The 23157-nt window shown below is 36.0% G+C and overlaps 2 protein-coding genes across 2 annotated transcripts; both read left to right on the top strand.

Annotated features, from left to right (window-relative positions):
• The first annotated feature begins 2183 nt into the window (after positions 1-2183).
• On the top strand, positions 2184-10134 carry naa40 (N-alpha-acetyltransferase 40, NatD catalytic subunit). Its single transcript, XM_073836272.1, has 8 exons — positions 2184-2532; positions 4569-4664; positions 4763-4815; positions 4956-5051; positions 6552-6710; positions 8562-8645; positions 8752-8829; positions 9018-10134. The coding sequence occupies exons 1-8, from the start codon at positions 2527-2529 to the stop codon at positions 9160-9162; spliced, it is 717 nt and encodes a 238-aa protein (XP_073692373.1). The 5' UTR covers positions 2184-2526; the 3' UTR covers positions 9163-10134.
• Positions 10135-12225: 2091 nt separating this feature from the next.
• b3gat3 (beta-1,3-glucuronyltransferase 3 (glucuronosyltransferase I)) lies at positions 12226-22006 on the top strand. The gene is made up of 5 exons (XM_073836271.1): positions 12226-12730; positions 12823-12982; positions 16127-16481; positions 18076-18366; positions 20098-22006. The coding sequence occupies exons 1-5, from the start codon at positions 12643-12645 to the stop codon at positions 20194-20196; spliced, it is 993 nt and encodes a 330-aa protein (XP_073692372.1). The 5' UTR covers positions 12226-12642; the 3' UTR covers positions 20197-22006.
• Positions 22007-23157: the final 1151 nt, after the last annotated feature.

Genomic DNA, 23157 nt, shown 5'->3' with positions numbered 1-23157 from the left:
GTTAAATGATGGTTTCTCCAAAACTAACCTAGATCAACTTTAATGAAGCGTTCGACGTATTGGAATTAAGTACCACTGGGATTTTAGATGCGCACTCGATGCAGTTCAACCCAAGCGATCTTCATACAAGCTGGTGTCACACAGTAGCAGTTCCTACACAGTAGCAACTTAAGTTGCTGTCCTGAATTGTCAACTAGTGCTACCTCGTGGACAAATGAGGTACTGCAGGGCCAATCTAGGCCTCTGATCATATTTAATTCCCTCGAACATTTTAAAGTGGTCCTTCACCTAAACAGAAACCAAACCAAGCCTGCCTTTATTTGATTCAAAGTACAGCAAAAACTGTCAAATGTTGAAATATTTTTAGTATTTAAAATAACTGGGTTATATTTGAATATATTTTCAAATTGAATTTATTCCTGTAATCATAGTTACATTTTCAGCATCATTGCTTCAGTCTTCAGTCTTCCTCAGAATGCTTTAAATTGATCAAAAATGATTATAAAGATATTTACAATGTTACAAAATATTTCTATTTCAGATAAATGCTGTTCTTCTGAATGTGCTATTCATCAAAGAAACCTGAAAAAACATACTCAGCTGTTTTCAACATAATAATAAATGTTTGAGCAGTAAATCAGAATATTAGAATGATTTCTGAAGGATCATGTGACTGGAGTAATGATTTGAAATCATAGGAATAAATTACATTTTAATATATATTAAAATAGAAAACGGTTATTTTAAATAGTAAAAATACTTTATTTTTTTACTGTTTGCAGGCTTGGTGAGCAAATAGACTTCTTTTTAAAAAAAAAAAAAATCTTTTGACTTCTAGTGTATATTGACATATTTACATAAAAATATGATACAAAGCATTTAGTCATTTCCTGGTGGGCTCGGTTTGTACCTAGGGGGAAAAAAACTCAGTAAAAACAATAAAAGCTTATTAATTTCATAAATAACAAAATATACAGTCCAAAATTATTCAGAAACCAGATATCATTTTTGATATTTACTAGTGGGTGCAGGACACTGTAGTTCATAATAAATCAAAATAAAGTAAACTGTGACATATTATACCCAAAGATTCTTCATACACTTGGACTACCAGTAAAACTGATACAAATGTGGCACCAAAAATTATTCAGACACTTTGTCCTGAGCATATTTTGCTTAAATGTTTTTTCTTTAATTGCTAATGTGATTTTTTTACACCACAGACTGAACAAAATTAAGCATTAATTGGTCAACAAACTATTGATAGTTCTGTAAATATTTTCATTCTAACAGTTGTCTGAATGTTTGGTCAATTGTAATCCATTACATACCTTTCTATCAAAGTTATCTGACATTATCAAGATGAATTTGTTCTGACACAGTTTAACTCTGAGTTCTAGTCATATTTTATTAACCTACCATTTTCTATAGCGAATAAACTGTGATAATGTGAGAAATGTTGAAGGTGTCTGAATAAATTTGTTTTGACTGTATTATTTATATTATATTTAAAACACACGCACATAACTTTTTAATATAGTATGTATACACAGTATTAAAGTAAAATAAAATAAAATAAAATAAAGTGAAAAATCTGATGATCAAAAATGATTAGGCTGTAGTTAAGAACTGTTACTGTCTTTTAATTTTTTTACAGTAATGTGCATTTTGCAGTTTGTTTACATGGTGTACAATGGATGCACATATTTATGACTTATTGTTCATTTAAAATAAAAGTTGTTTAAAATAAACAACTGTGTGCACCCTATTATTAATGTAGATGTGCATTTCAGTAATAAACTTAAGTAGGAGAGTTTCAGTTACCAGCATTTATATCAAAATATGGATCCCATATCTGCAAAACTAACATTTTAAATGAAATATTGATAGCTAATCGATATCGAATCGAAACCATAAAAATAAGAATCGAATCGAATCGCCGAATTGGTCACAATACCCAGCCCTAGTATTCTCTATCCCCCAATTTTTTAAAAATAATTTTACATATTCAGGTTGCAAATGGAAACCAGGAACTAAAAGGAAAACTACCTTTAGTATTATTTACATAAATGTATTTTTATGGCTCTTGGTCACAAAATACTCTCAACGTGAAGAAGCATGTGGAGCGAGTTTGACCCTTAACCCCAAACCCTATGTCGTCATTTCCCCAAGACTCAGCAGCTAATGCCCAGTGCTGCTGAGAGGGAAAGAAAGAGTGAAGAGAGGGAGGGAGGAAAGGAGAAGGAGATAAAGAAAGGGAGAGTCGAGCGCGGAAATTTCGTCCCCGCTTCTTGGCGCGAATCTGGCAGGAAAAAATAAAAGCGACCAGCAGTCGCTAGTCGCTTTAAAGATAATTGTTTTATAAGCTACCAACCCTCGAGCGCTTGTGTTACTGCAGACTAGCTCGCTCGTTAGCATTTTTAACATTCTTTACCACAGACCACATCTCCTCTTCACATCTCTAACTTCTGTAAAGCATTTTAGAGTGCAGTAGTCGCGTCAAGGTGGTCGTGTAAAATCTGCACAATGGGGGTGAGTTTGTCTGTCCATGTTGTGTGTTGTTAGCTTTGCTCTTATTTTGGGTTTTGATAAATGCGTGCGGCAATTTGAACAAAGACTGATGGAAGCAAATCATTCTCCCCGGAAAGAGTGTATAATGCCTATGTGATGGAGGTGAACGCGGAACTCGCGAATAACGATGGGTGCTGGCGAGAATTTGCTGGTTTAAAGATGCTCAGGTCCCGAATGTATTCTCGTAGTGTCCATCTGAGTACACAAATGTCCACCTCCAAAGGTTTCTGGTTCGTTTCAGGTGCCTCGTCGACTGCGCCATTTCTTTAACACTAAGCACTATAACACTGATACATTAAACACGGCAAACTGTTGCTGTTTTCGTCAGACTGCCTTTATCGTCAGTTTCCTAAAGACGAGGCTTCAAAGTCAGTCAAGGAGCTGGCGAGATACGACTATAATGTGTAAATCGTTTGTTTGAACTCCTCATATTGCTCTTTAATTAGCACGATACCAGCAGCCACCGCGAGATCAAACCTCCTCACGACAGCAGCATCGCTTAGTCGCTCGGGTGTGAATGATATATTTATGTCTGGCATTAGTGAACTTCATGTACAGAGCCCGCCGCCGTCAAGCCCTTAGAAAACTGTTCATCTCCACGTGCTTTGTGTTCTCAGCACCTGTTTCCTGCTTCTCTTGCCATTGATGTACCTGGAGCTAAAGAGGGGCTTTCTTTTTGTGCCTCCAGCTAGATATTTGCTTCTGGTGTATTATTACTATAGGTCAAATCTTTAAACCCTCAGATTTATATAAATGCCTTTATCTTAAAGTATCCACAATGTGTTACTACCCCCATGCAGTCACATGTATGCAGACAGGAACAAATGCAATCATAAGTTTATGTGAAATGTTTTGAAGGGAACAATATTGTTTGCGTGTAATTGATGTGTATATATTGACTAGGGTGAGTAGTTGGACTATATCTGGCCTTTTTGAGAATTCTTTTTTTTTTTAATTAACTAGAATGTTTTGTGAATTCATAGTAAATATTTGCTGTTAAACAACTGTAAAATAAGTGTGTAATTCCACAGTTTTGTGTGTTAGGTCTCATTTGATTTGCTTGATTGATTAATGACTAATGTCCTCTTTATTTTTTTTGGTCTTAACATTATGTATGTTTTTCAAAATTCTTAAATTTCAGCATAAAAGGAGAATATTCCTGGGGCCAGTTGTTCAAAAGAACTCTGATCAGATTTTGGCTGTCAAATTGGATCAAATCTTGAAAATGGGTTCAAAAGAAGGAATAGGTTCTTAATTCAGGTTAGATCACAAAATCCAATCTTAGTTTTGATCTGGATTAAATCCTTAATTTATGTTGTTCAAAATATTTTGGTAAAAATTGGGATACCTTTGATCCCCCCAAAAAAAATGGATTACTCTAATCCCAGCAGAAGGGCGGATTTCAGTAACAAAAATGTAATAAAGTGTAAAACTGGTCTGAAAATGCTACATTTTAACATGCAATATATCCCTAAAAAAGTAAACTGCTGTCAATATCAAACAAAAAGAATATATTTATTCAATTATTTTTTAATCACTGGAAAACTCTTATGGAGTGAGTTATTAGTACAGTCTTGCCAGAAAAAAGTTATCTAATGTTAAATGTAAAAAAAATCACTAATTGTAAACTTCATTGGCACAATCATCAGAAATGGACCAGTCAGTAGTTATCTCATTTTTTTCCGATCACAATGTCCTTTTAGGGGCTCTGTAGAGCACTAGTAATCCAGATTTGTATATCTGAAAAAGTGCGTCTCTGGATCAGGGTGATCCAATCCAATTTTGCTTTGAAAACCGGCACAGGAGCAAGATGGGTTACCTGATCCTGGATAGCACAACATGGGATTTTTGAATCCAGGTCATTCTGATCCAGACTAAACAGTTGGAACAACTGGCCCCAGGTTTTCACTAATATAAAGTCTAAATATTTCAGACTGTTTTCTTCAGTCTTTATCTGAGCATAGTGTTTGACAGGATGTCTTTCCATTACCATTCAGAGAAAATCAAACAGAGCAAAAGAGAAAAAGCAGAGAAGACTCGAAGAACGGGCAGCTATGGATGCAGTGTGTGCTAAAGTGGATGCAGCCAATAAGGTATGCTTTATTGAGAACACCTGAAAGAAACCTTTTTCAAAATATGTGCACTTGTCTTAATGAATAAAGAAATATTAAAATGTGTCCCATTTTTACAGCTTGAAGATCCTTTGTCTGCAATGCCAGTGTTCAAAAAGTTTGACAGAAATGGGTATGTTTCCTTATCCTTATGCTTCCCCTTTGACAGATGTCAAATTCTGCCTGTAAACTGGTGAACATTTTATTTTATTATTATTATTATTATTATTATATTTTTATCCTTTACTAATATTGTGAATGTCTGAATCTCAGGCTAAACCTGGAGATTGAGTGTAAACGGGTAACTGCATTGAGTCCAGATACAGTGGAGTGGGCCTATGAGTTGACTAGAGCCAACATGCAGACGCTGTAGGTATTGAGCAAGTCAACATATGGGGTAATCCAGCATCCCATATTGTTACTGCTTTAGATGCTTATTACGTTTTATTTGTCCATTTCTAGTGTCTGGCATCTTGATCGTTTTAATGGATACATGTTAGCTTTTGTGTTTCACTGACATTCAGAGACAGGTTTTGGGTTGAATAGAAGTCATTTAGTGTTTAACATTTAAAGGGATAGTTCACCCAAAAATGAAAACTGTCATTTACTCACCCTCATTACTCATGTCATTCCAAGACTATATTGGCGCTTTTCCACTACACAGTACCAGCTCGACTCGGCTCGCCTCGGCTCGACTCGGCTCTGTTTGGTTTTCCACTGTGTAAAAGTTGTACCTGTACCTCCACAATAGTACCTGGTTGCCACAGCGACGCTGCAAGAAACTGCCGTGATGTAATCTTCTACGCGACACACCCGCTGTCTGCACCTCCTCGTTTGACCACGGCGTATTCTTCCGAGTTGCCATAATATGTAATGGATTGGATATGTCACGCAATCTCTGGCCAAACTTTTTAAAAATGGCGGGGTTATTCTGGATACTATTGCTGGCGCATGCAATGATGACGCAGTGAATAGTGACGATTCTCTCTGACCAATCAGCAGTCTGCTGTGTTTTCACGTCACATTTTAGTATCGCCTTAGCTCGCCTCAGCTCGCTTGGAACCTCGCCGGAGGTGGTACGAAAAAAAGTACCTGGAAGCCGGTACAGGTACAACTTTTACACAGTGGAAAACCAAACAGAGCCGAGTCGAGCCGAGGCGAGCTGAGGCGAGCTGGTACTGTGTAGTGGAAAAGCGCCATAAGTGACCCTGGACCACAAAACCAGTCCTGAGTAGCATGGATATATTTGTAGCAATAGCCAAAATACATTGTATAGGTCAAAGTTATAGATTTCTTTTATGCCAAAATTCATTAGGATATTAAGTAAAGATCATGCTCCATGCAGATATTTTGTAAATTTCCTACCATAAATATATTAAAATGGAATTTATGATTTGTAATATTCTTTGCTAAGAACTTCATTTGGACAACTTTAAAGGCGATTTTCGCAATATTGAGATTTTTTTTTATACCCTCAGATGGTTCAAATAGTTGTATCTTTGTCAAAAATTGTCCTATCCTAACAAACCATACATCATTTATTGCTTGTTTATTCAGCTTTCAGAAAATGTATAAATCTCAATTTCAAAAAATAGACCCTTATGACTGGTTTTGTGGTCCAGGGTCACATATGACTACTGAATGAAAGTCAGTGGGGTTCTTTAATACAGATGATATATGTGATGCAGGTTTGGAATGACATGGGCAAATAAATGACGACAGAATTTTATTTTGGGTGAACTGTCCCTTTAAAGCTAAAAAGATTTTTCTACAGCTTGTTATTTTGCTATTTAAGAAATATAGTTTCATGAGAAATGTCTTTGAAGTCTTTCTGCATTTTCAATTTTTTGTTACATTGTGTATTGGCAGATATGAACAGAGTGAGTGGGGATGGAAGGAGAGAGAGAAAAGGGAGGAGATGAAGGATGAGAGAGCGTGGTATCTCCTGGCCCGTGATGCTGACTCCACACCTGTAGCATTTTCCCACTTTCGATTTGATGTGGAGTGTGGAGATGAGGTTTTATATTGGTAAAGTTGCTTTAATTATAACCTAACACGTAGCACAGCTATGAATTTCTCTTTGGGGATTATTAATAATCAATATATTTGTTTGGATTGCAAAATGTTTCAGTACCACACTGGTTACTGACTGATCATATTAGAATATTTTTTTTAATTTATTGATATTTGTTTGTTCATGCTCATTTCCTTATTTTTTTTTACACCTTTACCATCATCTATCACACATTTAGTCTGTGAAACAATACATATAACATTTTCAGAAAATGTCATTATTATATTAATATCCAGTATTAATACAGTTGTATTAATATCCAGTTTTCATTATGTACACTACCAGTCAAAAGTTTTTGAACAGTAAGATTTGATGTTTTGTAGAGGAGTCTCTTCTGCTCCTCAAGCCTGCGTTTATTTGAAAGTTACAAAGTACAACAAAAACAGTAAATTGTTGATATAATTCTACTATTTAAAATAACTGCTTTCTATTTGAATATATTTTAAAATGTAACTTACAGTCTTCAGCGTCACATGATCATTCTAATATGCTGGATTTTCAGGATTCTTGATAAATAGAAAGATCCAAAGATCAGCATTTATCTGAAATAAAAAGCTTTTTAACATTATACACTATTCCATTCAAAAGCTTGGAGTCAGTATATATTTATAGACATTAATACTTTTATTTAGCAATGATGCTTTAAATTGATCAAAAGACATTTATATGGTGATAAAGGCATTTATGATGTTACAAAATATTTCCATTTCAGATAAATGCTGTTCTTATGAACTTTCTATTCATCAAATAAACCTAAAAAAAACCTACTTTTTTTTTGAGCAGCAAATCCGCATATTAGAATGATTTCTGAAGGATCATGTGACACTGAAGACTGGAATAATAATGCAAATAAATTTGCTTTGAACACAGGAATAAATTCATTAAAAATGTATTCAAATGGTAAAAATATTTAAATAGTAAAAATTAAAGTAATTTTACTGTTTTTGCTGTGTTTTGGATCAAATAAATGCAGGCTTGGTGAGCAGAAGACACCTTTTTAAAAACATTGAAAATGTTACTGTTCAAAATGATTTTGACTAGTAGTATATACAGTATTATAATGTTAAAATGCCTAAATTAAAGAGTTCACCTGAAAAATGAAAATTCTGTCATTACTCACCCTCATGTCGTTCCAAACCCGTAAGACCTTCTTTCATCTTCGGAACACAAATTAAGATATTTTTGATGAAATTATAGAGCTTTTGAGATTTAAGCGATTGCGTTGTGGTACTCTCATGAACGTGTATCAAAGACTGACACAGAAGGGAAGAAATTGTTGAATAAAGTCGTTATTATTGTTTTCTTTGGGCACAAAAAGTATTATTGTAGCTTTATAACATTAAGGTTGAAACACTGTCACATGGACTATTTTACTACTTTTCTGAGCCTTAAATGTGGTAGTTGTGTTGCTGTCTATGCAGGGTCAGAAAGCTCTCAGATTTCTTTAAAAATATCTTAATTTATGTTCTGAAGATGAAGGAAGGTCTTGGAATGACATGAGGGTGAGTAATTAATGACAGAATTTTCATGTTTGGGTAAACTGTCCAGGGTTTTATATAGATGCTATTGTATAGAATTGGTCATTTGTTGTTAATGTGAAAACTATTGGCATATTAATATCTCCCAGAATTGTAATATTGTGCAGGTCCGTCTACCTTCATTGCACACATTGTATAAGTGGGAAAGGCGCCTGCCTGGCATGTTATTTTTGCGATGTGTGACTTCACTGATTCTGAGTCATATAAGACACATGACCTCAAGAGACTGCTGTTCGTATCTGACTGATTCTAATAATGTCTCCTCAGTTACGAAGTTCAGTTGGAGAGTAAAGTCAGACGGAAAGGCCTGGGGAAATTTCTCATCCAAATCCTTCAGCTTATCGCCAACAGGTACCACGACAACCACAGCATTCCATAAACTTTTTTTTGTTTTGTTTTTTGGTCCTGCCTAAACTCATGAATCGCTGTCTCTTTTTGTCCTTGTGTCTTTCCTCAGCACGCAAATGAAAAAGGTCATGCTGACAGTATTTAAACACAATCATGGTGCTTACCAGTTCTTTAGAGAGGCTTTACAGTAAGTCCCATCCTTCACCACTTCCTCACTGTGTGAAATTCCTGTTCCTCTTCTGAATACAGATTTATATACGGACCTCTATAATCGACGAAACGCTGAATGATGGCAGTTGCCATAGCAACAACTGCCTGCTATGCTTATTCAGTGTTAAAATATGAATTCACCAACAGCCGTCCTCTTCCTTTCAGGTTCGAGATTGACGAAACGTCACCCAGTATGTCCGGTTGCTGTGGAGAAGACTGCTCCTATGAGATTCTCAGCCGGAGAACAAAGTACGGCGAGGCCTCGGGACACGCGCACGGGGGCGGCCACTGTGGAGGCTGCTGCCATTAAGAGCGAGCCTTCCTCTGTTGGTTCAGAGCTTCCTCATCTTCATTCCTTACCCCTGCTCTATCACCCATCATTAGAAGTAAGCCCTTAAAACATTCTCTCCTGTCCATAATCAGCAATGAAACCCCTTCTATGCTTGCTCTTGGTTTATAACTTAAAAAGCTCATTCACCATTTCACGTAGTAAGCAATGGTTTCAGTCTCATAAAGGTTTGAATGACAACAAAATGGCAGTGAAGGCCACTGTGTCAGCCAAATGCAACCTATTTCACCTCAGGTATCAGCATGGTGAGGCTTAACTGTATGTCTTTGCAGTCTGTCCAGATGCAAAAAGAGCCTGCATTTTTTTTCTTCTTTAGAGAAAGTGTCTGTCACTCATCAGCTGTTTTATTACCATAGTGAGCGAATGCAGGTGTTGGTCACAGTGGTTATTACAGCCATTTCACTCTATACCAGTTTTCAGGGTAAATGTATTTTAACTAAAAGCTGACGTTTGCTTATCACTTCAAGAAACAGAATACAAGAAAATCTGTACTGTTTATAATTAGTAGTCACTGAACCTAGACTGTCTCAGGTCATTCAACTTGTATCAAAATGTTTTATAACAGCTGTATTAGGGAATTGGTGGATGAGGATTATGTTGATGTTTGATTTGCTACAGGGGTTGGCATGTTAGCTATGGTGGACCCTTAGTGTAGAAATCTACTTTTGTTTTAGTTTTTTATCATAACATTCTTTTATCATGTCATTACTGTATATTTCCATTTTTGTTTCTTCTTTGTATATAATCCGTTTGCCATGTACATTTTATTTGCCTTCAAAGACATTGGAAAAATGATATACAAAACTTAAAACAGTTTGAGAGATGAGTGTTTTTGTCTTGTGCTCTCTTGTTGAACTGAAACGAAAGGTCATTCCAGCTTTATGTGTTTGATTTGTATGCAACAAATAAAGGAATCTTGTTTGACTTATTGAAGCTCGGTGGTGTTTTAACATTGTGTTTCAAATTTATCTTGCATAAACTGTTCTTAACTGTTTCTCTTTTTTTCCCCAAATGATTGGTACATCGTAAAAAACACCCTCAGTCTTTTTTAAGAAAGGCTGCTTTGTTCTTTGGAGTCCTTTGAACTTCATATTGAAGGATATCAACAGCATTATTTCTCATTTTACAAAACCTGAAAGAAATGTAAGATTTCAGAAATATACTCACCATTATAAAAGTTTGGGGTTATGTTTTTTTTATTACAATTCAAAATAAAGTCTGTTTTGATATGTTTTAAAATGTAATTTATTCTTGTGATAGTAAAGCTGAATTTTCAGTAGCCATTATTCTAGTCTTCAGTGTAACATGATCCTTCAGAAATCATTTGAATATGTGACCCTGGACCACAAAACCAGTGTCAAGTATTTGTAGCAATAGGCAAAAATACATTGTATGGGTCAAAATTGATTTTTCTTTTATGCCAAAAATCATTAGAATAGTAAGTAAAGATCATGTTCCATGAAGATTTTTAGTAAATTTCCTACCGTAAATATATAAAAACCTAATTTTTCATTAGTAATATGCATTGCTAAGAACTTCATTTAGACAACTTTAAAGGCAATTTTCTCATTTAGTTTTTTTTTTGCACCTTCCGTTTCCAGATTTTCAAATAGTTGTATCTCTGCAAAGTATTGTCCTAACAAACCATACATCAATGGAAAGCTTATTTATTCAGCTTTTAAATAATATAGAGATATCAGTTTTAAAAAGAAATTACCCTTATGGCTAGTTTTGTGGTCCAGGGTCACACACGCTGACTTGGTTTTCACAAAACATTTCTTTTTCTTATCCGTGTTAAAAACAGTTGTGCTGCTTAAAGGTTGTATCAGCGATTCTAGGCTGAAACATAAAGTGTCAAATTCAGCTGACCTTTTTTCATGATCCGCTCGCTGCCTGTGAGCCTGTGTTGTGGACTTTCGTACTGGTGCAGGGATGTGAGGGAGGCAGAGCGAAAGTCCACAACACCAAACCCCTGATGGTGATTGGTTGGAACACTGTTTGTTTTTCTGTGGAATGGTTGGTAGCACCGATTGTTTTTTTGGCATATCTCGGACCCTAGGCTGACCACAGAGACGCGTTTTTTTTTATAGCCAATTTATGGGGCAGGCAGCGAGCGGATCGTGAAGAAAGGTCAGCTGAATTTGACACTTTATGTTTCAGGCTTGAAATCGCTGATACAACCTTATATTTCGATTTTTTTTCAGGACTCACTGATGATTTAGTTTTTTTTTTTTTTCATGTAACAATGAAATAGACTTATTTTTTGGTCAGTTTGAGGCATCATTGCTAAATAAAATAATTTATTTCTTTTAAAATGAATTTGGCCTATAGCATAGCTAGACAACAATGCTACTTTTTTCAGACTCTACCAGAAATGCTCATATGAAGCTTTAAGAGTTTTCTCATTAAACTTAATCAGAAATTCAGAGATGTCTTTTAAACTCTATCCACCTTTTTCTTTCGATGTGGAGGTAAGGTTTTGGGTGAGACTTCTGGTTCATTAGCATCTATATGGAAAAAAAAATAACAATCTGCATTAAACGGTAAAACAGTTCGCACTACAAACCAGCTTGTTTACAATTTAGTTAATACATTAAAATGAAATGTTAAGACACACCGATATGCAGTATCAAGTAGCAAAACCAGCTGTTTTGTACAACTAAAAATAGCTGGATGCTGCATGAGACCAGAAGCCAAACCCATAAAATATACACTCTTACGTGAAGAAAAAGGTGGATAATGGCGCTTCAGAATTTGTATATTCAGGTTTGGTGAGTTTTTACCGTTTTATCTTCTATCATTTTTTCATAACAGGTTAGAATACAAAACGTTGAAGAATATGCTGTTTCACTATTGCTTTTTTATTTATTTATTTATTTTTATACATATTTCTTGTAGTGGCGGCTATTTATTTAATTTGATTTTATCTTTTGACGGTTAAAGGGTTAAAATGTCCTCGTATGTGATACAAAAGTTACAGACCGGAACTATAGGTTATTTCCATGTTTCGGAAGATCGTTGACGGTGTTGCACATTGAAAGCGGAAGTTGTTGGTAGTGCGCAGTGGATGAATGGGCTGGCTGTATATAGTGCACTCCACTAGTATGCACAGAGACGCATAGCGCTATCTCTAATATATACATAATGAAACGGCCGGAAAGGATTTATTCATCTCAGCTTTAAATGTATGTAATATATTCAAATGCGTTAGTTAAACTCTGTAACCGGACATTCATATAAATACTGCAGCTGAGCCCATTTAAATCAAGACATCTTATTATCACTAGATGCTCTGGAAATATCTTGGAATCTGCATTCCATCTCTTATTTTTCTAACAAAGCTGTAGTCGTGGTTGTTATAATGCATTCACATGGGTTGTCTCCATGATCACCGGTTTCCTCGTCCTCCATCAGTGTTGATTTCAGCATCAGCAGGTCATCATGAGAATGAGACTGAAGCTGAAGACTGTGTTCGTGCTGTACTTCATGGTGTCTCTACTGGGACTCATCTATGCGCTGATGCAGTTGGGTAAGACTGGATTCACTGTCATCATTATCTTGTTGATTCCACCTTGAATCATTCACATTTGACCACGACATTGATTGCTGAGTTGTGTGCAGGTCAGCGCTGTGACTGTAGAGATCATGACATGTCTAAAGATCAGCAGATCTCTCAGCTGAGAGGAGACCTGCAGAAGCTGCAGGAACACATCAAAACATCAGAGCTGTCTAAGAAGAATGATGTGCCCAAAATTTTTGTGATAACTCCCACATATGCAAGGTGCGTAGAGAGCTTTAGCAAAATTACAGTTCTGCTGAATGAAAATTAAATGCTTGCAAGGTAGCAAGTGAATAGAGGGTTTGCACTTATGTCACGATTTGGTCAGTTACCCGGATGCACGGCCATATCCACAGCATGGATTGCACGGTTAATGTACTGAATATGTTGTTCTGCTAATTTCTGCTGTCTAAACTACCGAAAACAACGTGTGGAAGCTGCTAAATCATATAGAGGTGGACTTATTAAGCAGGAAAGGGCACAATATTTTGACAAACTAAAGTTAATATAGGTGGTAAAGATACATTACGTATTAATTAAGATATTAGCCTAATATTTCACCTACCTGACCGGAAATGATAAGAACAAACATGAATGTTGTTAAGATTCTTGCCCTGGAAATCCTGGTTCAGTTTGGCCAACCACAAATGCCTTTTGTTTCTCAGACAGTTTTTTCACTCTTCACCTTGATTTGTTATAACTTTTGGCAGTCTGTAGTACTTAATGTTTTACCCGGTCTGACCGATTAGTACAGCCCAAAACATGACAATAATTGACCATTTTCAGCAGCAATAATCAGCAAAATATGCGAGTTTCATTCGGTTCAGTGGCATTGTTTACATTCAGTGCCACCAATATGGCCGATTGATGACGCATCGTGAAAAAACTCTATAGTGTTAAAGATTTAGGTAAATATTGCCATTTTATGACACAGTCAGCCCATACTTCAACAAATCTGACCTACAGGCGATGAGTCATCTTTACAATTATTTTGTTCACAAAACAGGTCTGAACGATTTTACTACACACAAATCGGTTACTGAAACGGTTAACAACTCATCGACTTATTCACCCAAGAATTCAATATCTGATTCGCAATGAATTTAGCATGCAAACCCTCTTCAGACAAGAGATGTGAACTTTAATTAAACCTAAATATGATTTGCAAACAAACTTTATATTCCAAAATTTTTTAACTCAGCGGTGGCTGCAACAAACTGAACTAGGACAAAGGAAATGCAAATACCATTATTAATAAAACATAATAGAGTAAATAAATAGCAATCTGTGCCTGCATGAGACTGCTATATTGAGAGGATTTCTGTGCAAGAATGTGAATGTGCAAGACTTCCGGTTCATTAACGTTAGCCACTGTAGGGAAATGGCGAGAAGAATAACAAAGTGCAGTAAACGGTAAAACTGTTTGCATTACAAACCACTCTGTTCATGATTAAGATAATCCATGAAAATAATATGGTGAAACAAATCAGTGTGCAATATCAAGCAGCAAAAACGAGCTGTTTTATATAGCTTGAAATAGCTGGAAGTGGATGAGACAAGAATCTTCACACATAACATTTACAAATAGCTGCGCAAACTTACATGGGAACGTTCCACGTTGGGATGTCAGGAACTATGTGATAATGAATTGAGGTAATGATTCATTTTTAACAGATTTTTTGCAACATTGTTCAAAGACGGTCAATTATGGAAATGAGCCAGGTTTTCTTATTACTAAGATTTATCTGCTCATGTCTCTGTAGTGTGCAGGTGTGTGTATATGTAAAAAATGTGAAGAGCAATCACTATGCACTGCAGTATGCAAATACTGATTACAGTTACGTTTTGAATAGTAAGCATCTCAAAGGCGCCATTCACCCAGAACACATCTTTGCATTTCACTGTGATGCTTTTGCATTATTGTAAGCATGTGCTAGACAAACATGTTTGAGAGGTGCGTGGCCACAATTTAATTACAATGATGGAATAAATTAAAAACACCTGTTTTCAAAGGCCTTCATTTATCTTCAGAACACAGATTAAAATATTTTCGATGAAATCTGAGAGCGTTTTGACCCTGCATAGACAGCAGAAAGGCCCAGAAAGGTAGTAAGGACATTGTTAAAATAGTCCATGTGACATCAGAAGTTCAGCCTTCATTTTCTAAAGCTACAAGAATACTTTTTCTGCGCAAAGAAAACAAAAATAACGACTTCATTCAACAATTTCTTCTCTTCCGTGTCAGTCTTCAACCTATTTAAAGTCAAACTTAAAAAAAACTTACGCTTTTCTGTTGCACTCCCCTGCAACTTGTTTTATGCAAAAATGTGTGAATAGCCTGTTAGACATTAAAGGATTAGTTCACTTATTTTATTCCAAAATAAAAATATCCTGGTAATTTAATCATCCCCATGCCATCCAAGATGTTCATGTCTTTCTTTTTTCAGTCAAAAAGAAATTAAGGTTTTGAGGTAAATATATTCCAGGGTTTTTCTCCGTATAGTGGACTTCAAAGGAAGCCAACGGGTTGAAGGTCCAATTTGCAGTTTCATTGCAGCTTTAAAGGAATCTACATGATTCCAGGCGAGGAATAAGGGTCTTGTCTAGCGAAACGATCAGTCATTTTCTAAAACAAAATAAAAATGAATATACTTTTTAACCACAAATGCTCGTCTTGCACTAGCTCAACTTCACACATTACGTAGTCACATTGGAAAGGTCACACGTGACGTAGGTGGAAGTACCAACCCAGTGTTTACAAAACGAATGTGAGTTCAGAAAAAAGTCGAACAACAATGTCGGATGATTTTAAAGATGGAGGAGAAAATGAGTTTTTCACCCTATCCTAACTTTTTGATCCAGAGTACACGGACAAAGAACTAACAACGCATGACTTTTCCAATGTGTAATGTATAAAGTAATGGATGTGCATCCCACAGCTAATGCTCGAGACTGTGTGACGAGCATTTGTGGTTAAAAAATAAATACATTTTCTGGGTTTTTTTAAAGAAAATGACTGAGCATTTCGCTAGATAAGACTCTTATTTCTGGGCTGGGATCGTGTAGAGATCTTTGAAGCTGCATTGAAACTGCAATTTGGACGTTCAACCCGTTGACGTCCACTATATAAAGAAAAATCCTGGAATATTTTCCTCAAAAACCTTCATTTCTTTTTGACTAAAGAAAGAAAGAGATGACCATCTTGGATGACGTGGAGGTGAGTAAATTACCAGGAAATGTTTATTCTAGAACTGAACTAATCCTTTAATGTATCTCCAAAATTTTGTGGAAAAGAATGAATGAATGTCACCCCAAACTTTATCAAATTTAATCTTGCTCTTTCTCCTTTTTTTATCCTCTTTCCAGACTGGTGCAGAAAGCCGAGCTCACTCGTTTGTCTCACACCTTCCTCCATGTTCCTCAGTTGCACTGGATTGTGGTGGAGGATGCTCCACAGCCAACTTCACTGGTCTCAGACTTCCTGGCTGCATCTGGCTTGACCTACACTCATCTACACAAGCTGACCCCCAAAGACAGGAAGCTGCAGGAGGGAGATCCCAGCTGGCTGAAGCCCCGGGGTGCTGAGCAGAGGAACGAGGGTCTGCGCTGGCTCAGGGAGATGGGCGCTGCCGCTAAGGGAAAAGAAGCGGCTGCACTCGAAGAGGCTGTGGTGTACTTTGCTGATGATGACAATACATACAGCTTACAGCTTTTTGAAGAGGTAAGGATGTTTAATCAGTAAATATACACTACTGTTCAAAAGTTTGGTAAGATTTTTTTTATTATTTTTGAAAAAAAGATCTTTTTTTGCTTTTTTTGCCCACCATGGCTGCATTCACAGATGCATCTCAATAAATTTGAATGTCATGGAAAAGTTCATTTATTTCAGTAATTCAACTCAAACTAGAATATGGTGACATGACAATCAGCTAATCAACTCATAACACCTGCAAAGGTTTCCTGAGCCTTCAAAATGGTCTCTCAGTTTGGTTCACTAGGCTACAGAAGACAATCACTGACACCCTTCACATGGAGGGTAAGCCACAAACATTCATTACCAAAGAAGCTGGCTGTTCAAAGTGCTGTATCCAAGCATGTTAACAGAAAGTTGAGTGGAAGAAAAAGATGCACAACCAACCGAGAGAACTGCAGCCTTGAGAGGCTTGTCAAGCAAAATCAATTCAAGAATTTAGGTGAACTTCACAAGGAATGGACTGAGGCTGGGGTCAAGGCATCAAGAGCCACCACACACAGATGTGTCAAGGAATTTGGCTACAGTTGTCGTATTCCTCTTGTTAAGCCACTCCTGAACCACAGACAAACATCAGAGGCGTCTTACCTGGGCTAATGAACTATTGCCCAGTGGTCCAAAGTCCTCTTTTTAGATGAGAGCAGTTTTGTATTTCTTTTGAAAACCAAGGCCCTAGAGTCTGAAGGAAGGGTGGAGAAGCTCATAGCCCAAGTTGCTTGAAGTCCAGGTTTAAGTTTCCACAGTCTGTGATGATTTGGGGTGCAATGTCATCTACTGGTGTTGGTGGTTTTTGAAGTCACGGCACCCGTTTACCAAGAAATTTTAGAGCACTTCATGCTTCCTTCTGCTGACCAACTTTTTAAAGATGCTGATATCATTTTCCAGCAGGATTTGGCACCTGCCCGCACTGCCAAAAGCACCAAAAGTTGGTTAGATGACCATGGTGTTGGTGTGCTTGACTGGCCAGCAAACTTACCAGACCTGAACCCCATAAAGAATCTATGAGGTATTGTCAAGAGGAAAATGAGAAACAAGAGAGTACATTTTTGTATTGAGTGCATATACAGTAAATGAACATGCTTTCCAGAAGGCCAACAATTCACTAAAAATGTTTTCTAACTGTTTTTTTTTTAGGTTCTAATTTGTTGAGATAGTGAATTAGTGGGTTTTTGTTAAACGTGAGCCACGTGTGCACTGAATTTATTTAATACACGAGTTTCACAATTTGAGTTGAATTACTGAAATAAATTAACTTTTCCATGACATTCTAATTTATTGAGATGCAGCTGTATATAGTTTTGGAAAATTGCAGTGAAAAATGAACATGAGATCATTTTGAATCATTCCAGGGGAGTTCACTGGTTAAACCTCCAGGTGGAGCTGTGCATTGGGTGTATTGAGGTGTAACAGATGTGTCAGATGCTCTTTATTGGAGATGTAATCAAACTCTCAATTGCACCCAACCACATACATAATCTTTGCCTACAGACAAATGGATAAAATGTGTTTGTCATTATCTAACACTTTTTTTTCCCACCCACATTCTGCTTCCTGTCACCCTCAGATGCGCTACACATACCGTGTCTCTGTATGGCCTGTGGGTCTGGTGGGTGGGATGAAGTTTGAACGGCCCGTGGTGGAGGATGGGAAGGTTGTGCGCTTCCACACAGGCTGGCGTCCCAACCGCCCATTCCCCATCGACATGGCTGGCTTTGCCGTGTCCCTGAGAGTGGTACTGACCAATCCCCAAGCACGGTTTGACGGTGATGCTCAGATGGGCTTCCTGGAAAGTAGCTTCCTTCAGAACCTGGTTACTATGGATGACCTTGAACCCAAAGCAGACCTCTGCACCAAGGTAAAAGCTTTATACTGCACCTAGTGTTTAGTGATTAACCAGATTTTCTGCATATTAAAGGGATAGTTCACGCAAAAATTACAATTCTGTCATTATTTACTCACCCTCATGTGAGGGTGAGTAATTAATGACAGAATTATTATTTTTGGGCGAACTATTTCTTTAAGATAATAAAACATGACCTTAAACATTTTTTAAGTATTTTTGCAAGGTTTTGGTTTATTAAGCTATATCCAAAAATAATTTGTGTTTTAATGCAGGAACAAGAAATACTTCTGTTCAACAGAGATTGAGCTATAAAGCTTTAAAATGAACCGTTCTCTGTGTGTCATTATAGAAAAATTGTCTTTATATTATTTCACGACATATAATTTTCTGTTATATAAGAAAAAGAATGTCAGAGTAAAACACTTTCTATACTAAGAAAAACTTGTTTGTATGTTCCTGTTAATTTAATTATTTGTTAATTTAGAATTATATACAGTTAAAGTCTAAAGTTTACACACACCTTGTAGAATCTGCAAAATGTTACCAAAATAAAAGGGAGCATACGAAATGAATGTTATTTTTTTTTTAAGATTAACCTGAATAAGATATTTTACATAAGACATTTACATATAGTCCACAAGAGAAAATAGTAGTTGAATTTACAAAGATGACCAAAGAAGTTTACATACACTTGATTCTTAACACCATGTTGTTACTTGAATGATCCACAGCTCTGTTTTTTTGTTTGTTTAGTGATAGTTGTTCATGAGTCCCATGTTTGTCCTGAACAGTTAAACTGCAAATTCTTTGATTTTTCATCTTTTTTGTGTATTTTGAACCCTTTCCAAAAATGACTATATGATTTTGAGATTCATCTTTTCACACTAAGGACAACTGAGGGACTCATATGCAACTATTACAGAAGGTTCAAACACTCACTGATGCTCCAGAAGGAAAAACAATGCATTGAGAGCCAGGGGTGTAAACTTTTGACCAGAATGAATAACATACATTTTGTAATCCCTTTTATTTTGATAAAATAATTAACATTTTGCAGATTCTGCAAGGTGTATGTAAACTTTTGACTTCAACTGTAGTTTCATTTTAGGTTTAGTTTGCTGTTTTTAATTCTTTAAAAATATTTCTAAATAGCTTACATTTATTTTTAGTCCAGTGTTTTAATTTCCATTTTAGTTTTAATTTAGTTAGCAATTTCAGTTTAAACATTTCAGTTAGCTGACAAGGTGACATTTAAAATTTCATATAATTAATTTTCCTATAATATTTAGTATCTATTTATAGTTTTATGGCAATTAAAACAAAATGTTTTTTTTTAATAGTTGTAGTTAACAACAACAACACTGCTTACCACACAATGATCAGTCATGTAATAATGCAAAAAGCTAATGAGATTTAAAGGCTATAGCAGATAGGAGGGAATCCACTTTCATTGAAAGCAAGTTTGTGCTCAATTGGACACGTGCACGTTTGTGCTTTCTGAATGCCATGACCTAATTCTCTGAATTGTCATACAGTAATTTAAGTAAATTCCATTTCAAATTCTTGTGCGGACAATTAAGTTTAAATTCCACCTTGTGAACTGAATAGGAGGCATTAGTTAAAGTCTTAATTTTGCCCAACCTTTTTAGAATGACATGATGGTGAATAAACAATGACTTCTTTTTGGGTCATCTATTACTTTATTTACTTTACTTTATTTAAAACAATTTTCCTCTTGCTCAGGTGCTGGTGTGGCACACCCGAACTGAGAAGCCAAAGATGAAAAGGGAAGACGCTTTGCAGAAGCAAGGGATGGGTTCAGATCCGGATGTGGAGGTGTGAGCACCACCTTCTCAGAACATGCCTGAACTTCACCAAACATCCACGCTTCCATTGTGCCAAATAGATCATCTCATTTATGTGGTAAGAGGTGTAGAAAACACACTGAAAGCGAGATATCTGGACCGCACTTCAAAGACATGAGAAAAGGAATGCAGGGATAAAAAGTGCATGAGACAGAAGTAAAAGAACCTGCAGCTTAAAAGAAAATGGATTTCTGGAAACCATCACGCATCCCATAAACCATCCTTACCACTGCTACACTTGAACAGAATTTAAAGAGAATTTTACTTATGGTATCAATAAGATGAGCTTGTATTTATAGATTAGAAATGTAATTGTATAGTGTGAGGTTTGCTTGGAATATATTTATTATAATGTGAACTCTTTACGTCTATGCTGTCCATGTATCTGTCTATACTTGTCTTATGTGTTCACTTAAAGTCTTAAAGTCTAAGATAGCTTTTTTTCCTCACTGATAAATGGAGGATATAAATAGGTCAGATATGGTGTGTATTTATGCCATTAACTATCGGAGAATCACAAAGGTGTGCTTATCTTTAATCCAGTGGCGTGTTTTGTACGTGGCGCTGGTAAAGCTTCAGGTGACAGAGGGTAAAGTACAGATGATGTCACTTGACCCTGTGAAACAAAAGGTGAAAGTATTTTAAGAATGTGAAAACATTTCGAATTCTTTTGCATATCATCTTACTCGTGGGGATGTAGAAATGTAGATAGTGCAAGAATGTCGCGGACAAGTTCGGTTTTAGCACAGTTTGTCAGATTATGTATGCTGGGAATATTTTATTGCTTTAGAAATCTACATGTTTTACTGAATCTGAATTAGAAGAAGCTGAATCGAGTGCAAAAGTCAGATTTCGGAAGTTAAAAATGTAGATTTTTAACAATAACTTGTAAACTCTTTAAGACAGATGAGGTTGTTCATCTTGGGGTTGTTATATGGTTTTGTTGAAGCCATTAGCCAGCATTATTTCAGTAGGATTCCTGGTGAAAAACTACATTACCCATGATTCTGAAAAGAATCACAACAAATATTTCCTACATATTATAGTTCGTACCTTCACAAACTACATACCGTTGAAGTCAAAAGTTTGCATACACCTTGCAGAATCTGCAAAATGGTAATTATTTTACCAAAATAAGAGGGATTATACAAAATGCTAAAGTCATTGTTGGAAAGGGTTTGAATACACAAAAATGCTGAAAAAGCAAAGAATTTGTGAGACCTGAAAGATTTTTTTTCTGAAGAACAGCATGCAGTTTAACTGTTCATGACAAACAAGGGACTCATGAACAATTGTCACTAAACAAAAAAATAAAATAAAAAATACAGTTGTGGATCATTTAGGTAACAACACACTATTAGGAATCAAGTGTGTGTAAACTTTTGAACGAGGTCATTTTTATAAATTCAACTATTATTTTCTCTTGTGGACTATATGTAAATGTCTTTTATGTGAAATATCTTATTCAGGCCAGTACTAAATAAATAATAACAATCCCTTTTATTTTGGTCAAACAATTTAGCAGATTCTGCGAGGTGTATGTAAACTTTTGACTGTAAATATCTGTGTATATATGTACCCTTTGCAATAAATGTAAAATATATTGTTTCTTTATAACCAACATCTTCCTGTAGCTCAAACAGTAGAGCATGGTGCTAGCAATGCCAAGGTTATGGACGAAGTAAAAAAATTTGAATGCAGTTGCTTTGGATTAAAAAAAAGCATAAATTTAAATCAATAGTTTTATATTTCTTCATCTTTCCCTCATTAAAGCTGTCAAGTGCTTAGTTTTGTATCTTTGTTTTTTGTATCAAAACTAAGTTTGTATTGCTGTGATTCATCGTGAAGCTGGCTGATTTAGTCCTTGGTTTATAACTCTTAACAAAAAACACTTTTAAAAATCCCTATGGGAAAAATCCAGCAGAAAAAGTGAACAGGCACTGTTTCACTCACTTGGAATGACGGGAAACAAGGCTTTGCCAAACCAGCATTTAGTTTGTCTTGACCTTTTATTCTACTTTCTTAGATTTAGTAGGTGACATATAATGAAAATCTGACTTTTTCCATGTTTTCAAGTGCTATGACCGGGTCCCGGTGCATCTACCAATCCAGAAAATGTGAAAAAGGACAACCCAGTAATTTTGTTTTGTTAAGACTATTTTAAGAAAAAACGAGCCACTCAGATGACATGGTAAGGGAATGTTATTATAATAACTGCACGTTTCACCCATGGCACTGCCATTCTGTTTTCGCAAGCAACAGTGGTGTACCAGTTCTAATACCATGGCGAAATTTAAAGCAAAGCATGGTAACTTAGCTGTCTTTGGCTGCACAGACGAGCACAGAACACTATTTAGAGTCCCAGCCTCAGAGAAGACAAGAGAGCAGTGGATTTATTAATTTATTTACTGTGTATTACACTGATGCCACACAGATCTAATATAGACATGCAATTTCTTTCCCAGCTGTTTACCTTTACAGACATAACTGACTGTTTTTGTAACTCCTGTGTGTTTTTAACATAGACTTGTGTGTATTTGACAGTTTAGGCGCAGTAAGACATGAAAGAGAACTTAGTTTATGATTTCAGTGTGAAAGACATAATTAAAACCAAACAGATGTTTTTTTGTTTTTTTAACAGAGTATCTGAGCTATATGAGCTGTAAAGGCACAGCCCTGTTCTGGAAAAGGGGGTGGAGAGCAACAGCACATTTGCATTTAAAGAGACATGCTCTAAAATAGCGTGTTTCTGCTTTTACTCAAAGAAGGCATTTTCAAAATGATATGATAAATGATCTGTGGGGAGCCGAAACCTCGCAGACACACACCTGAGACTTGTATTGCATCCTGTGAAAATGGGCCTATGGTTCACATTTAAATAAAATTTTCAATTCTGAATTCTGCTTGCTACCACAGTTAAATTTATATTCAAATTCTG

The sequence above is a fragment of the Garra rufa genome, chromosome 3 (genome assembly GCF_049309525.1).
Source record: "Garra rufa chromosome 3, GarRuf1.0, whole genome shotgun sequence".
Taxonomy (NCBI): domain Eukaryota; kingdom Metazoa; phylum Chordata; class Actinopteri; order Cypriniformes; family Cyprinidae; genus Garra; species Garra rufa.
The sequence above is the reverse complement of the archived record's forward strand: the minus strand, read 5'-3'. Positions and strand labels throughout refer to the sequence as shown.